Here is a 19,020-nt window from a genome sequence, read left to right as displayed (position 1 = left end):
AGAGCATGGTTTAATATACTAAATATCATAATAGAATTGATTAAAAATTTATTTTTTCAAATTTTCAAATATTTGTATTATTATATTTGATGTACCAGACGTTTTACCGATACACTAAAAAGTCTCTGTGTTCAAAGACCTTATTAATCTAAATAAGATACGGCCTTACGGCCCGAGTACGGACCTTGGACCTAGAAACTTCACTTTCACAACTAGCTAGCTAGCTAGATAGAATGATTAATTAAAGTTTGGAGGCATGCATGCAAACCCTATCAAAAAAGTAACAAGAAAAATCATCAAAGCTTTATCTATTTTGGCATGATTTTCCAAGATCTGGATATACCACAATCAATCACCAAAAATAAGGAAAGTAAAATCTGGATATATTATCTATCACCAAATATATAAAAAGTCAAGTTTGTACCACGTCTTGTTTTAATTTTGTTCTTTAAGATAGGATTTGGACCTTAATGTCTGAAGCCTTCAAGTCCACAAATTTGGATCGCTGATTGATGTGCAAGTCAAATCAAGACCATTGGTTATGTACGGTGGGCCAAAAAATAAGAATTAATAAAGACTGTTGAATTTAATTTGTGCAGTTCAGATTTGTTGACTTGGAGGCTTCGAATATTAAGATCTGGAACAGATCCAAATCCTTTAAGATAAGGTGTGAACTTAACCCACTTCTGGCATATTCGTCACCAACTCACGTTCAACATTCCCAATTCCCTTTTAAGAAAATAATATAAAATTTTCTTTAGGTTGATGATGGGGCATTAAGTCGTTTAGAGACAAAATGACAGAACAATTTTCGGTCGTTGGCCCCTTGTTTTAGACTTCAGAGCGGGCGACAATTTATTTGATAATGAATCTTCTTCCTCTCTTTCTTTCTTTTTGTTTACTTTGTTTTGGTGTAAAATTCTTGTCGTATTGGTCGTTGTTTTTTGACTCACACGAACGATAAATACAACGTTTTGAATCCAGCTGTCACCTTACATATGATGTTAAAGTTGAAAGCCGTGGAAAATGTCAGATTGCTCCGAAATAGGGTTTAGCCAATATGACAGCAAAACTGATGTTAAAGTTGAAAGCCGTGGAAAATGACAGATTCGTCCGAAATAGGGTTTAAGCCAATATGACGGCAAAACTAAATAGTTATTGCAACCTCATTAATATTCAAAAATTACAATTAAATGCCAAGTTAGTTTTTAGTCTTAACAAAATTTTATTCAAAAAGTATTTTTCAAAGATTGTAATAGAAATTTCCTTTAAAGTTCTTATAAAAACCGTGAGCATCTGAAAGAAAATGCCAAAGAGAGAGATTCTTCATGATTTACGATGATAACTACTTTTTAGTCTTATACAAAATTTTATTCAAAAAGTATTTTTCAAAGATTGTAATAGAAATTTCCTTTAAAGTTCTTATAAACACCGTGAGCATTTGAAAGAAAATGCCAAAGAGAGAGATTCTTCATGATTTACGATGATAACTACTTTTTAGTCTTATACAAAATTTTATTCAAAAAGTATTTTTCAAAGATTGTAATAGAAATTTCCTTTAAAGTTCTTATAAAAACCGTGAGCATCTGAAAGAAAATGCCAAAGAGAAGAATTCTTCATGATTTACGATGATAACTACAACACCCATCTAATAATTTGACTAGAGAATCTCTTAAATAATAATTTAAATAGAAAAATATCTACTAATTATTTGCCAGAACAACATAGTTCGACAAAGGATCGTGTGATGGTCGACCTTATGAGGACGGAAACTTTTTATAATATAAACAAGTGAAAGTTAATCAGAAATAAGTTGACTCACCGTCTTCTTAATACACGGCATTTGGTCAAGGGAAAATCCCACTTATGAATAATAATCCACGGTTATTACTTATTGCAGCTTTCCAGCTTAAAATTAAAGGCTTATGGTATTTAAGCTTCAATCGGCTACACCTGTTCCACGCACGTGTGGCTTGTGAGCCGACAAAAACAAATGAGAAGCATGTCTTTTAGGTCTAAAATCATTGTTAATGTGCACACAAAACATAAACTAATTGTTGATAATTTCTTTTTGTTTTTTTATTAAAATTATGATGGGATGACACAAAGTGGCAATCCAGACTACCTAAAATCAGAAAAGTTGCGTTGAAACAAACCAAGAACAAAAGAAATGAAAATTTCAATAGCATTGGCAACTAAAATAAATAAACAAATTACTCAATCTGTCTTCAAAGGTGAGCTATATATTGAACATTTTGACGTTCTCGTTTCACCTTTAGTGTTTGCACATTGATTGGTCACAAAAAATGTGCCAATATGAAAGATTTTTTTTATAGAATAATATGTTCATTCCATCTTAGAAGATGAGGTCATTTCACCACTTGCAAATAACGTGTTCATTTCACCATTGCTGATAACATACTTTCAACGTAAAAATGTTATAATCAAAACTATTCAATCTTTTAATTTTCATTTAAAGGTCATCCCTACAGAAAATCATTCGAATTAGATAATGTATTATGGGTAGTGCTATCCATGTACTCATTTTTACTTCTCAAACACCTCTATAAATTTTCAATTATTGGATCAAATAAATTAAAGAAAATTAAAAGCAAACACTTAGTAAGAATGTGTGAGAGATAAAAATAAATATGCAAATATCACTATCTATGTACTATTATTCACCTCGTGCAAAATATGCTTTTATCAAATGTTCCTTTTAAGAAAGATAGTAATGTTATATTATCATGTGCATGCCTTACAAATTAAAATTAACAAACGCAAGAATCTCGAGGCTGCAGAATACACGTGGGAAAGGGGTCACTATTATTCGAAATTCGCACCGTTGGGTTCGTTGCCTTTGGATGTTAGATATTCCAGAGGAACAGCCGACCAAATCTTCATCAACTTTAAAGGATTTCTTTCTGCAACTTTTGGCCTCCAAGATGCGATATAATTAGGAAGATACTCAACTTTTAATAAACACTCTCTTATACTTCAACTCAGTTTAGCTTAAGTATATACTTGCTTGCACATAAATTTCCAACTCGAGTAAATGTGCAAACTAAAATGATGTACAACTACTTTCAATTAGATGATGGTGCGATCAAGAGTCGTTGCTCAAGTGAGAGAGAATAATGGTGGATGTAGGCTGATCTTATAAATTTTGAAAAATAATCTTATACATATATTCGATGCTTTGTTTATTAAAACGCTTTCAGTTTTTTTTTTAATAAAGTTACAAGAACGGTCACTGACACTACGATCTAGTAGTATTTCTGTCATGTTGTAGATTTGACTCTCTTGGATGATGAGTTCAATACAAAGTTATAGATAACCTAATGTGTTACTTAATCCAAATCCCCCACTCCTAGTATATAAAAAAAAATGTTAAAAAAAAAATTGTCATTAGCACTACGGTCTAATTTTATTCACTAAACGATGACAAAAACTTTAGAAGAATATATATATTATAAAAATAAAAAATAAAAAAGCGATATACAAAGGGTAACATTTCTCCACTAAACATGGCGAAAAGTTTAGATTGTTTTAGGGCTCGTAGAAAATACAACAATAATGTAAACAAATAAAAGTACCAAAATCGACTAATCAATAGGATTATACACAATTAGTGAGAGAATGTAAGGAAATTGATTATATGATTAACATATATTCAACCCTTCCTCATGTAACAAATAACAAATAAATAGTTTAACTTGCCTTTTCAAGGAGATGAGGTGGAGGAATTCCTCCTCAAAATAATTCGTGACTGATTCACAAATTTTTTTATGATTAGAATCGTTAATATTATAAATTACTATTTAAATATCATATATGAAAAGAAAGAAAAAAAGATCGTTGAGTCCTCGCTTTTGGTGAAAATATTTTTGGAAACAATCCTTAGTAAAAATGCTAGTAAATCCTTGAAAAGCACTTAAAGTGCTTCCTAGAAGAAGCACATAACTAGTGCTTCTCGTAGAAAGCAATTGAAGTGCTTTTGGAACCTAAAAACATTTTATCTAAAAACGCTTTTAGTCATTTTAAAAGTACATCCAAACGAACCCTTAGATGGTTGGATTTAATAGAAGCATTACGAACCGTATATCTATCTATTACAATTGATTGATAGAAGTTACCAAACGATTTTAGTTTTAAGTAATTTTTTGCAGAGATAATTCTTACATAGCATTTTATACTATGAATTCTTACATAGCATTTTATACTATGAACTATTCCGATCATAAACATAAAATTTTGTGAATTGAACAACTAGAAAATTTTCAAGACGAGGCAAGCATTCTTCACAAATAAGAGAGCAATCGTGGATGCACCCTGTAAGTAAAAGCCAAAGGTTTCGAATTGGATATATGTTTATTGGCCAGATCTAAAAGATGGAATATGTACTTGTGAATTGTCAACATTCCTGTCAAGAGACTAGCCAGGGACAATTCATCGTTTCTTAGAACAACCCTACCACATACATTCATGCATATGCTCATAAAATTTAAAGTTGTACCCGTTCGACTTTAGTCCAAATGTGTCCTATTAGTGGTTGACTAAAGTCCACATTGACATTATATCTCTAATTGTCATTATCCTAACTACTTAGCTGGTAACTATATTAAAAAACGACAAACCTCACCGAATCATCACAAATTAAGAAGATTGAACATGTACAGAGTACAAACATAGGGTCTGTTGAAGTTGGAAAAATGAGTTAGCTTTGCCAAACCACAACAGCAACCTACAATGATTTATACACCATATTAAGGGTGACTTCCGCACTTTTAACTAACTCCTGCACTCGTTATTTGAATTTGCTCATTCATCGTTGATTAATACAATGAATATTAGAGAAATTGAGGAGAGTATAACCGGTAAAAAGAAGTGCATATAAGAAATAATAGCTAAAAAAGACAATATTAGTGTTTTTCAATTGAAATGCTAATTCGAATGTGGCATGATATGGAATGACAGTAAAGATGGTTGTTGTTGAATTTGACGGTAGCTTCAAATAATTTTTAATTAATTATTAAATGTTTTAATTAATTTTTTATTGGTTTAAAGCATTGCCTTTCATTTCCCTTCATTACCAATGTAATGTTTCAATACTTTTATACCTTCTAGTTCATTTCCTTTCATTACCAATGCAAAGAAAATCAATATGATATTTTTATTTTTTTTGTATAAAATTTGACATATCGGGTGGAGGACAAAACTTTAAAAGATGTTAAAGTACCACATAGGCTATCAAATTTAAATTTTGTATTTAAAATCTAATATCTCCTTTGGAGATGGTTTATATGCATATGTGACATTTTTGATATCTCTTTTAGTCTCATCCCTCGTTCTCCTTTTTCATTAATTAAAACTTTTGGGTAAATGACAAAAAACTACCTCAACTATTGGTGTCACGACACTTTTATACCTCATCTTTTAAAATTGACAATGTCATACCTCATCTTTAGAATTTGGTCCAATGTTATACCTTCGTTAGTTTGTCCGTGAATTTCTCAGTTAAATGCTGACGTGGCTTGAGATGGGACCCAATCTCTATTAAAAAAAAATAAATATTAAAAACTAAAAAAATAAAATCATTTAATATATATATTTTTTGCATGGGGACCCACCCCTTATCCCCCTCCCTTTTCTTCCCTGTTCCTGTCTTCCCCCAACCCAAAACCAGAACCACTCCAAACATAATTTCAAATAAAAAATGGCAATTAAATCAATCTGTTATCGAAAATCGAAGAAATAATGTCTTCCAGCGACTTCTGAATCGACTGTAGAGCTAAGAAATCAAACGGTTCGAGAATGGCGACGACAATTGGAATCGGAATGGGGTTCCATTGAATTAAACAGAGGACGAACATTGTGCACACAAACCCATTACTCCTTTGCTTTTCTGCCATTGGAAGCGAGCTCTGTGAATGAAAGAAATGGATTTGGCAATATGGGTTTTATAGCGGGGAGAAAGAAAGTGCTTTTGGTGGGGAACTAAAGCACTTTTCCATGAGAGAAGCTACAGATTTCTCGTGGGAAAAGGGAAATCACATAGCGGTGATAACTTTAATGGTGGAGTTCCACTGAGCCCAACCCATAGGCTCACCCATCACGTTCCTGTGCCCCAATGGCAGCCCATCGGCGGTCTACACGCACCCATTACCACCTCCATTCCTATGCCCCACATTCGTCGGTGATTTCTCCAGCGAGGCCTTGGCGGGCTTCTCAGCATCCTTCTGGTTCTCCTAGAATCGCTTGCTCAAAAGATGGCTCGATTCCTCATGGACATTGGTCTCCCTATTGTTGCTCGCCATGATTGATCACAGAGAGAAATCAGAAACCCCAAAAATCGAATCGCAAAGAGAGAATGAATTGAAACCCTAAAATTGGATCGACAAGTGGGGAAGGGTATGGAAGGATTAGGGGAGGGGTGGGTCGGGTTGGGTATGGAAGGACTAGGGGAGGGATGGGTCGAATTGGGAGGTGATGGTGAAGGAATGACGAGTGCGAGTGGGGAGAGGGACAGAGGAGGAAGATTGGGGGGATGGGGAAGGGTTTGGTGGCTGTCGAAGAAAAGAAGAAAAAGAGTTGGTGCGAGTGGAGGAAAGGGAAGACCGAATCCCTAGGCCATTTTTTATTTTTTTAGTTTTTTAATTTTTTAATTTTTAATTATTTTATAATCTAGTTAGATTAGTAAGCGGGCCTCATCTCCAGCCACGTCAGCATTTAATAGAGAAATTAACAGAAAAACTAATGGAGGTCTAACATTGGAACAAATTCGTAAGATAAGGTATGACATTGTCACTTTTAAAAGATGAGGTATGATAGGGTCGTTCGATCCATAGTTGAGGTAGTTTTGTGTAATTTACCCAAAACTTTTTGTTTTAATCAAGGTCCTTCAACTTTTGTCCACGTTATTATTTGAATATTAAATTACATATCAACATATTTTAATTTAAAATTGAAAAACTTAATCATTTCCAAATATCACAACGCACCTTAACCCGGAATGTCCACATAGACTTCGAATCGAGCTGTGCTGGCCGACACCAAGAGGATGACAAAGCCATAAAGTGTAGTGAGTGGAAAATGTGAATAAATTTAAACCTAAAAGTGCCTATATATAAGAGTGAGCTTGTGAGCGGGAATGAACCCATTTCACACGTGATGTCAGAGCATAAGTAAAGTACAGTAAAGTAGGATGAGAATTATACCATCAAAGGTAACCACCTATACCAAAATTTGCCAAGAATCCTCGTCGACATAAAAGCTCAGCACTAAAACCTGGAGGGGCGAAAAACAAGGGTGAGTGGGCCTAAAAATAAAGTTTTATAAAAAACCTTTTTGAAAACATTATAACCCCTAACCGTAAAATAAGTATAGTTTCCAAAATATACATATATACTATGTATAGTATGAAAATACTTACCGCAGCCTGCAATATCTCAAGAATTCAATACGTCACAAAATTCGTAAATAGGCATATAACTTCCAGTAATCACAATATCTCGTAGAAATAAACATATCACATCGAGTGCTCATCGACATATGTTGACACACGAGTTCATGCAGAGGTATTCTAACATGAACAAGACTGGGTGTAATAATGATTTACGCTCTAGTACTACAATCACGTGAAGACTAGCGCTATGCACATCACATACGAGTCCTAATTGCCTATAGCAATCTAGGACAGGACTGGCACCTACAATGGATCCAAAGTGAGTGTACAGTGCGATGTGAACATATATATGAAAGATTGGCCCTGGCCCGGGCGAGTACTGACACCATTATAGCACACAATGAACAGATAACGTAAATAGAATCATACAACGGTAAATCGATAATTCATGTTACCATAATACTATTCATGGCCATAAATATAACTAAGGCATCGATAATAATACGCATACCTGTACATCCCGTAGGAACGTATCATAATTTCATAATTTCTATCAACGCGCTAAATCTTATAAACGTTAAGCTAATGCGTATCATAACAAATTCTTTATGAAATATATAAATGGAAACTAACAAATACACACACACACACACTACATAAAAGAAAAGACCCACTTACACAGTTACTTGCAATATCACATCCGTTCAAGCTAGGAAGCCGAAGTTTTCGATAGTAATTGCACCTAAGCATAATATTGGGATCCATAAGTAAAACTCAACTAAAACTATTAAATTTGGGAAAATGGAGTGCGGATTTGGAATCAGAGCATAGAGATACGCTAAGAAGGGTCCTTGGTAAATTTTGTAGAAAGTCAACGCTCAACCCTAAAAAGTCAATCGAGACGCCCCGGTGGTCAACTATGTTAAAGCTTCAGAATTTCCCTAAATGGATGTCAAAAATAGACTCGGGACATCGAAATTAGCCTATAAGGGTTTCCGAAAAAATTCTGAAAAAGTCAACAGAAGTCAATTGACTGTTAACAGTTAACTTTAACGGAATATTCCATCCTTAGGTGGAATATTCTGTTAAAGTTAACGAAATATTCCCCTGGAATATTCCCTCCAAATTCTTAAATGAATCCTGGTTGAATTCAGGTTAAGGTTAACGGGTCATGGGCTTGGGCCGGTTCTTGGATTCGGTTTAGGCTTCTTCTCGATCTTCTTTTTATTTTTTATTTATTTATCAAGTCAGGTTGGACCCAATTGGGCTCGCGGGTTGCACCTGCCGGACCCAAATGAAGAAGAAGGCTGGATCTGGGAATTTTGGCCAGGAAACTTGCCCAGCTCCGTTTTGGGGTCAAAACTCAACCAAAACTCGCCATCTAAATACCATAATAAAGCTAGGAGAGTAAGTATTTGAGCCATACCAATATTAGGTCAAGTAGTGGCCGGAAATGGCTTGCAACCCGTGGGTCCTTCGCAGGAAAAACTGTGGAGATTTCCCTGAGAGGTTTCTACGTCCAAACAACACCAAAATGTCTAAAAAACAAGCCAAACGTACTCCTAGGCACGATCTACGAATTATTAGGAAGGTTTTAAGCCTTACCTTCGCCAGCGATGGCGAGAACTCGCCAAATCAGGTTTTTGCATAGTGATGGTACTGTGCAATGAGGAAGAGAGAGAAAATGAGGAAGTCTCGGCCTGTGGTTAGGTTCGTGAAGGGGAGTTCCGTGGGTGGTGCTCGCCGGAACGACGATTGGTGGTGGTGGTGTGGTCTATTTGCAGAGAAGGAGAGAGAGATAGCTGAGAGAGTTTGAGAGAGTTAGAGTGAGAGAGAAAACCGGGAAGAGAGATGGAAGAGACGAGAGAGAGAGAGTCCATGAAATGGGGAAATAGAACACCACATGGAAGAGAGGGATAGGAGAGTTTTGGTGCGAGTGTGGGCCCCACGGGCCAAAAATTAATAACTAACAAAATATCCAATTAGAAAATATTAAAATAATAATAGAATAATATAAAATAATAATATAATTTCATAAAACAATATAAAATAAATAAAATAGTAATTTCTTTAAAAATAGTCTTTCGGATTCGTAACTTTGTAGAATTTGAACCGTAACTCCAATTTCAGTTCCGCTTACGCCTATCGAGTACTTTGATAATATAGTAAAATAACAGCTTGTATGAGTTACAAAAAAGGGGAAACAAAAGTCAACAATCTCGCCTCTAGGGGTATTTTCATCAATTCATAATTTTAAAATTAATATAATCATAAAATTAGGGACTGGTTGTCACAATCATCATTATATTTCTATTATTAATTTGTAACGTTTTTTTAGATTCGTACCAATATTCTTTTTTTACTTTTAATTAAATTTGTACCTTTTTTTTTTTTTTTTTTGTTAAATGTGCACATGCTAATTACATATATTTATTTACAATATATTATTAATTACGTGGGTTCATTAGTTTTTTGCTAGAACAATGTGAAGAACAATATTATTCCATTATTAATTTTAAGTAGTTATTAGGTTTTGAAAATTATTTGAGTTTGTTTAAATTTTATAATTTGTTGGATATTTAATGCGAGTTGAGTTCCTTAATGATGCTAAGAGCATTTTGAAAAGAGATGTAAAAAAGTTCACATCAACAATAACAGTAAAAAAAGGCAGCATTAATATTTTCCAACCAAAATACCAATTCTTATGCGGCGTGACATGGATTGATAGCAAAGATGGTTGCTGTCAAATTTGATAGCAACTTCAAACCTATTTTTAGTTGATTAATAAACTTTGTTCTCAAAATATTTGTTGCAATTATGAAAAGTAAATAATTTAATAAATAATAGTTTAATTTGACATATTCAATGAAAAATAAAGCTTTAAAGAAGTTTAAAGTGCCAAATAAGCTTTCAAATTTAGATTTTCTATTTAAGATTTGATAACTTCTTTAAAAATGCTTTAAGAACCCTGATTAAACAATTTAACAAACAAAATTTTAGTCTAACAACTAAGTTGACCAAAGATGGAAATCGAAGTAGCCCTTTTTTAAAATGGTAATGTGGGGTCTTCCTGTTTCGGGCCCAAGTATCAGCCTGCCTGACTCAGTCAATCATTTGACCTGGGTTGGAATACTATCGTGTTCTCTTCTAAACGAGTTCTACTCAAGGATTTTTATATTGCAGAGTTTTATTTTTGTTAGATCAGATATTAAATATGAGTTCTCAATATTGTACAACCACCACATGCATTATTGAATGCCGAAAGGGAGACGTGCATTGACCGTACAATGTTGGGAACAAACCATGCTTGCATACGTAAAGTAAGCAACTAAGAAAAAACAAGTAATAGCATACCCCATTCATTTTTGTTTTTTATTCTTGTGGTTTTAATTTTGTGATTTTACCTCTTCTATGATGTAATTTGTTGCCAATTTGCTCTTTAAACTACCCTTCCTCCCAGCAACATCACCACCTCCTTCTCTTTGCTCGCGAACAATCAATTAAATGCAAATAACTGTTTAGTCTTACTACTAAACTACCTCTTAGTTTAGTAATACATCTTTTCTAGTTGAGGAAAAATACACTAGATGGATTTGGTCTGAAAAACAAATGGGAATGTATAGTTTTTGTTTTGGATAAGGAGAATGTGTAGTTTACTACTTTTGTAATTAGGATTATGTATGTGGGAATATGCAGACTTTTTCTTATTTTGTGTTTATACGAACGACCATTGTTCATGCAAATGGGTTGACTCTTTGCTGTACTCATAAGAAGAAGGAATGGGTGCTGATGCAAGTGCACACACTGTTACACAACCACCATAATGGTTTTTCAAATTAAATACAAGTCATAATTTTATTAATAATGTTAGTCATATCACATTTCTATATATTGTATCTGAATAGTGTATAAGACATGACAAGTGATCTGTAAACAAGGGCCGAGGCAGCTAGTAGCTGCCCTAGGCTCTAGCACACCCGAAGTTTTGAAAGATGAATTTTTGTGGTGTTAAAATAACCATGTTATAAGAATATTTAAGTCTTATATTTCATAAAACAGAAATTTAACCTACTCCTAATATGTAAATTTCACTTCATACAAGAAGAAAAATAAATTAGCCTACCTTTATATAAGTTGTTGGGAGCATTTTCGCTCACCACCCTAAACTTTGGTGAGCAAAAATGCACCATAAGTGTGTTGGTAAATGTTACGTCATACCAATTAATGATTTGATCAAATTAGATGCGTGAAACAAACATTACTCTTTTTTATTAATTTCCTACACATTGATTGAACTAAACAAACGAACTTTAAATGAAATGGTAGAGTCAAGCATTAACAAAAGGAAACATTCCATTTTTAACAAAGGAAACATTCCATCCAAGGAAATAGTTTAGACTTCGATTAACAACACCTTTTTTTTTTAATCGAATTAAGAACACATGTATTGAAATATTCATCGTTTTGGTGTTAACATATGCCTTCAAATTCAGTATTAAAATTTAAAAGACGCGCAGTTGGAAGTTTGGAACGTGAATGTAACCAACAAATTAAACCAGTCCCATTAGACCTAGCTAATTAGGCTTAGGCAGGAGAATTATACAGATTTCCTACCGTTTAAATTAATACGACTTAGCAATATTAGTTTTTCTCACAATTAAAAAAATAAAAAATAATGTAATCAAAGTCACACCCAAACATCATCGTGCATAATAAAGTTGGGTTGAGTCCGGCAAGAACTGTAAAACCAAAATTAAAATTACATGCAAGTAGACAACTTTGGTTCTTTTGGAATAAGATAAATAAGGTATTCTATTCCTGGCATTACGTATCGGCATAGGAGAACACAATTCCAAGATGAACTTGTTTCTCTCGTTTCCTCTGAAAGAAGTACAGACTTCTCCACCCATTATTTTATGGAGGTGGATTGTCTGCCCTTCCATTTTCATACTTTTCTCATTTCATACTTTTCTCATGCATTCCTGTTTGTGTGGTCACGATTAAGCCACATCAATATTTTATATTCCTATTACTTTATATTTTATTATTTTTATAAAAAATTAATATAAAATATTAATGTCACTTAACCATAATCACACATCATAAGAAGGCATGGAACAAGTACGGAAATGAGAGAGCAGACAATCCACCTCCTTATTTTATAAGCCCCGTGTGTATATATGCGAATTAAAACCGCTCTGTATGTGTGAACATAATCTCCACTACCTTCATAGTTGGCTTATGTCATCTGTATTTTTGATGGGGTTTTGGCACATATCACATCTTAAATAAGAACAAGTTTTAACTGTGACAAAAAAGAAAACCCAATGGTGGATGAAATGAATCAAGATTGTCGCACAGCTTACACTATTTTAATGGCGGCTTGTCAAGTTTGAATTGTGAACTGCCCGGTCCTCCGCACATATATATGGCCGTTGCTTTCAGAAGGGTCCTCATAATTTGTCAAAACTCGATCTGGGTCGGCCTTAAAATTCTCTCTCTGTCGAACAAAAGTTCACATCAAATCTAAAAATTTCAGAAAAAGCTAAGAGCAGCTGGATTTTACGTGTGCTTACTGAAGGTGGCGAACCAGAAGAGCTCAGGAGGCGGCGGTCAACACGACAGGTTTGGCTCTCAAAACGATAGTACCGATGTTAATGCTGTAAATATTGATAATATCAACTACGGCGGCGTAGGATTGGAGTCGCCGCCGCCGTATCAACAGCAACATGTGTCGCCGTCGACGCCGACAATGTTTTTGGGGTACAGTCGGGCAACGGAGATGTCGGCGATGGTATCGGCTTTGACGCATGTCGTTTCCGGACAAAGAGGCAGCGACAGCTGGGGACATATTGGAAGCGGTGGAGTTACGTCTAGTTTCGGCCAACTGTATTCTTCTTCATTTCCATCTGCTTCTCCTTTGTCAGCTGCTTTTTCTTCAAGTGCTTCTCCTGCTTCTAACAATTGGGTCGGTCAAAAGAGAGGGCGCGAAGAAGATTTGGATTCTGCTTCTGCCCTTGCTCAAACCCAATTCATGGAATCTGGTAATAGAGCTTTTAGGGGTGGCTATAGTGATTACAGAGGAACACAATCAGACTCTACATCTGGTGGTGCAAGTGCAACTGGTCAGTTTTCAATCTATATTCCAAATCATCATCCTTATTTCATTAATTTTTTGGATTAGAACTTGGGTTTTGTTAAATCATATGTTCTCAAACCTTTTCTTAATGAAAGTCTGTGGTTTTGAGAAGAAAAAATAAATTAAATATTTCATTGGTGTTTTTTTTATTCAAACAGAAATTCCTATGCTTATCAACTTCTTTAGCTTGTGAAAACTTTTATTTATTCAATCTTTAATCCATTAAAAAAATTCATCCTTCTTATCATTTCTCTTTCTCTTGAGATTTGAAGAGATTTCTTTTGTGGAAAGATGATATGAAGATTTGCAATGAGTTTTTCTTCTACCATTGACATGTTAATATAAATATATATATATATATATATATTTATTTATTTATTATCTAATATTGCATGGTGCTTACAGTTTGTTGTTACTTGTTTACCTTAATTAGCATAATTCTGCGAAGATTAAAACTCACATTTCATGAGCTTTTTAGGCTAACATGTTTACATATTTCAATTTATTTTTACCAAAATTATTCATAAAAGAAGGAAAAAAAAAAAAAAAGTAACGGATCGTGCTAATGAAATATACATTCTTTTGCATACAGTGACAGAAGAAAGTACAAATTTTTCCACCGCCACCGTCTCGGTCACCACAGCGGTACCAACCACACCATCAAGTACAGAATCTGTTTCATTTGAAGAAACTGGTGAGAGGAAGAGAAGATACAGGGGAGTTAGACAGAGGCCGTGGGGAAAATGGGCAGCTGAAATACGCGATCCACACAGAGCTGCAAGAGTCTGGCTTGGCACATTCGACACGGCGGAGGCCGCCGCCCGAGCCTACGATGAAGCTGCTCTAAGATTCAGAGGAAACAGAGCTAAACTAAACTTCCCAGAAAACGTCAGACTCGTTCAACCACCACCACCGCCACCACCAACTCTCCAAACCTTCAATTCAAATTCTAGACCAACACAATATGCTCAGCCGTTGCAGCCGCCGCTGCCGCTTCCACAACCACCACAACAGCAACTCTATCACTCCCAGCAAGCTTTTCAGCCCTCCTCCGACCTCCTCCGGGATTACTTCGACTACTCTCAGCTCCTTCAAAGCTCCGCTGACTTCCATCCACAGCAGCAACATCAACAGCAGCCCTCAAGTTTGCTGCAACAAATGTACTACAATTCCCAGTTGGCATCACTTCAATCTTCTATTCTACAACCTGCATCGTCAACCACTCCATCTTCTGCATTGCCGTCCTCTGCCTCCTCCTCTGCTTCATTTCCTCTGTTTTTCTCTGAGCAGAATCAACAACTGGGTTTTTTCCGGCAGCCGCAGAATCCGAACCAGGGTGGTTCGTCTGATTTCCAGGCACCATCTTGGTCTCATTCCGGCAACGATCCATCCTCATCCAGTTGATACTTTCATGAATACTTTTTGTTTTCTTTTTTTATTTTATTAATTTAGAATATTTTTCTTGTTAGTAGGTTTTGATTTTAATATCATAAATATACCCATGTATTTTTCACGTAGTTTTTTTGTTTTATTATTATTATTTGGAATTTTATGTCATATTCTTGTAAAGCAAGGAGAGAAAAACAAGGGAAGCACTTAGGATTTAGGTGTTAGTTTATTCTCAAGAGATTCGATGTCTACATCTTCTCTCAGTCATCATCTATGGAAAGATGTAGGAGCCTTCCTTTTAACTTATTTGGATTTTGTTTTACATTCAAATTATCACTAAGGAACATATTTTATGCAAGGTTTAAACGTTTGGAAGATCAATTAAATTTTTATGCAATATATAAACCGTTGATTTTTTAAACTACTCAGTACATATCATGAACAAAAAATTTTAAATTATTCAACTAAATTTGTTATATATTTACATATGTTATATATTTGTATATGTGTGTATGTGCGCTGATGGTGATCTTTCATGGTTATCCTTTGGATTGAGATCCACTTGGATATTTGTGTTCGAAGGCCATCTCAATTCACTCCGGAGCTCTGTGTCGGGGGCTCAACGACCGAGATTCGGATATCTTAATTTCACTACTACGGTCTTCATTGGCACATCTCACTCGTCCACTTCCCAAAACTCAAAAACTTGAACAACTCGATTCTCTTTCTCTTTCTTGAATGGTGGGATGTCTTCCTCTACAAATTCCAAACACAAAGATTCGGAGGATATCTCGTTCCATTATCCCTTGTGTTATGGGTATCCATATATGCTCCTTCGTAATTTGACCATTTTACCCTGTCTGTGTTAATCTTCACACCTAAACTGTGGATGGGATCAGATTGAACATACAATACTAATCGTAAATTCATGGTCGATCCAATCCAAATTAGGGGATATGAAAAAGACTCAAACCCACCATGTTGGAGGGGATGTATGTAATCACAATATCTATTGGTGTCTTTTCTTTTCAGTTATTACCCCGAAATATATTATGAGGGTGGAATTTGACTCTAAAGTATGTGTTAGGCTTGAATTAATACAAGGGTGACTCGAGCCTAACTAGATTGTGAAAAGTACTTTAAATGTGGAGAGTTTTTTAAAATTTCAAGAAAATAATCAAATATAAGAAAAATTAGGCCCCCTAGCTTTTTAGTTCTTTTGTAGTACTAACATGATTAGTAACCAATTGTAGTCAAATAAAAGAAAAAGCAGGCAAATATCAATGCATGCCATGAGGTTCGTGTCTCATATTGTGCTAGGCCTAATCCAGCTTACCAGTCCTACAATTTTAGGTACATAAAGCAAACTACCATTCAAACGTAATACTCTATAATGAAATAACCTCATAAAGTCATTAAAAAATTGTCCTAACTTGATGTATTGGAATAAATTTCATATTGTAATAAGTTATAATTTTTCTAAGTCACATTTAAAAAAAAAAAAAAAGCCTTTATATTGTTATAATTGTCAATGAGTAAAAAAAAGTCGTCTCCATCTTAAGGAAATACGCCTCTATATAATTACAATTGTAAATGAGTACAAAAATTTGTCCCCATTTTAAGGAAACACGCTTGTACACAGTTGAACTTGTCCATGAGTACAAATACATGCAAGAAATAAAATACTTCGCCCAAATAATCCTATTTAAGAAATACAACATTCATTAAGGATAAATACGTCAATAAAAATATTTTTTAATTAAACATATATTAGGTAATAACCTCCCTAAAGTTATAACATTGATTTGGTCTCAATAATATAACTTTAGAGAGATTTTATTGTTATATCATGAGGTCCACACACATTTGAATACAAACTTATTTTGTTTTCTGAATAAATTATTATATTTTACTTTAACATTTTAGTTCTCGTCGAAACTAATAATGTTAGATAAAAACATTTGAAGAATCAAAATTTCGAGAGAATAAATTATTATATTTTACTTTAACATTTTAGTTCTTGTCGAAACTAATAAAGTTAGTGAAAAACATTTGAAGAATCAAATTTTCGAGAAAAAAATCATTTTAATCAATGGTGCACTAACAATTGGGTGCAATAAATTTGTGTTTGAAGTTAATTTTTTTTCCCTACGAGACATGACTTTAACTATGTTTTGTTTACAATATGAAAGAGTATTTTTTTGGTTTGTTTTAAGCATTATTTTTTTCTTTTGATGTTTTGAACCTCGAATATCAGGTAAATGCACAACCTCTAATTGTATCGGCTATCTTTTATTACTTATAGTACAAGCGTTTATATATAAAAACAAATAAAAAACACTAAGCGCACGCGCGCGCGTGTATATATATATATATATATATATATTGTGAGTTGTTAATAGCACTACAAAATGTCATTCTACACTTCATCATCGATGGTCGAAAATTGAAAGGGGTAAATTTGATACGATAATAAAAATAAGATGATGTAAAATATGAGTTAACGAATCTAACCCAATAATCAACGACACTGAATACACGAATTGTGTTTTCAGCATACTGAAAAATTGTATTACTATTATTTGTATTTTGTACTTGATTGGAATGTGTTGTGTTGTGTTGTGTTTCTAATTAACTAGTCTTCATGCACGTGCTCACGCGCGTGTAGAAGGCATTATTTGAATCACGGTGTGATACGCGCAACTTACACGTTTTAAATGTACTTATATGCGTAAATTGACAAAAGAAAGTCAAATATTTGAAGTAAATGAATAATCTTATATCATGTCAGAAGAAACCCCTCATAAACAAATCAAAGCAGCTGAATTCACATAATAAAATCAGCCTCTATTGAATTTACATTAAGAATAGAGAAAGTAATATTTAATAAACAATTGATTGAATCACATTATTGCTAACACATTGTGAGGCTAAGCCCGCCCCCTCCCCCTCAGTATAAATAATATCGTTTGTTAAAAAAAATAAAATAATTTGACATCTAATTTAATAACATTATTATGTGGGTGTGAAATATCTTTTTTATAACCGGCATTACACGTCTTTTAAAATATTTTGAACATGTTTAAAAATAGAGAAAATAATATTTAATGAATAATTGATTGAATCACATTAAAACTATACAAAAAAAAAAAAAATAAATAAAATAACAAAAATACCCCTGCCACATTTGATGCATTATTTTGGGCTACTTTGAAGTTTTTTGTTTGAGGGGCATTTTTGTTCACTTTTTTTTGGTGAAGCTTGTAATACCTTGAAAATTTAAATATATGAATTTTATATTCATAATTGTGAATATGTGGGAAAATTTGAAAATAAATTGATTTACGGTTATGAAGAATTTAATCAAGAACTTTTAAAGTTTTTTTTTCAAAAATTATTATAATTTACGGTTTTGTATTATTGAGATTTTATGTTATTTTTGGAGAAATTATATTAATTCATTTAAGTTTAGTTTTAAATTAAACTAGTTATGAAGTTTGGGAATTAATTATTTAAAATCCGTAGGCCTTTTGAAGCCACAATTTATATTTTTGAATAGAGCTTGATCTCATGAACGCGTAGGCGCAAACCGTTCGTGAAGCGGAGTTATAACCAAGAAGTTATTAACGTTTAAAGTCGAGGACAAAATGGTCAATTTATTTTTGAGAAGGCTCCGGATTTCGTTGAGCCAAATCTAGGGAAAGCCACGTGTGTGGCTAAGATTTAGGGAAGAAAAGAAGGGACGGTTGTGATGAGAAGGGGGGAAGAGAAAGGGGAGAAAGAAGAGAAAGGATGAGGGGAGAGGGCCAATAGGAAAGAAGAGAAAGGAGGGGAAATGAGAGAAAAAAAAGGAAGGGGAAACAAATCCCCTTGAGGAACCGTGACCCGACCCGGTTCTATCTCCCAACTCCGGCCACCATGGACGGCGAGGTTGGTGTCAAAATGATCTTTACCTCGAGGCCAATCAATCCCTCTATCAATTCCACCCCAAAAATTAGAGAATTTGGCTTTGATTTTACAAAACCCACCTCGAAAGATGAGACGAGTTTAACTTCGAATCACCAAAACCTAAAACAATTTCATTTAA

At 34.1% G+C, this 19,020-nt stretch overlaps 1 protein-coding gene across 1 annotated transcript; it reads left to right on the top strand.

Annotated features, from left to right (window-relative positions):
• Positions 1-12,728: 12,728 nt before the first annotated feature.
• LOC137725691 (ethylene-responsive transcription factor ERF110-like) lies at positions 12,729-15,184 on the top strand. The gene is made up of 2 exons (XM_068464461.1): positions 12,729-13,530; positions 14,137-15,184. Exons 1-2 carry the CDS (start codon positions 13,158-13,160, stop codon positions 14,946-14,948), a joined length of 1,185 nt encoding a protein of 394 aa, XP_068320562.1. The 5' UTR covers positions 12,729-13,157; the 3' UTR covers positions 14,949-15,184.
• The last annotated feature ends 3,836 nt before the right edge of the window (positions 15,185-19,020 follow it).

The sequence above is a fragment of the Pyrus communis genome, chromosome 2 (assembly GCF_963583255.1).
Source record: "Pyrus communis chromosome 2, drPyrComm1.1, whole genome shotgun sequence".
Classification (NCBI taxonomy): domain Eukaryota; kingdom Viridiplantae; phylum Streptophyta; class Magnoliopsida; order Rosales; family Rosaceae; genus Pyrus; species Pyrus communis.
This window is presented reverse-complemented; position numbering and strand designations above follow the sequence as displayed.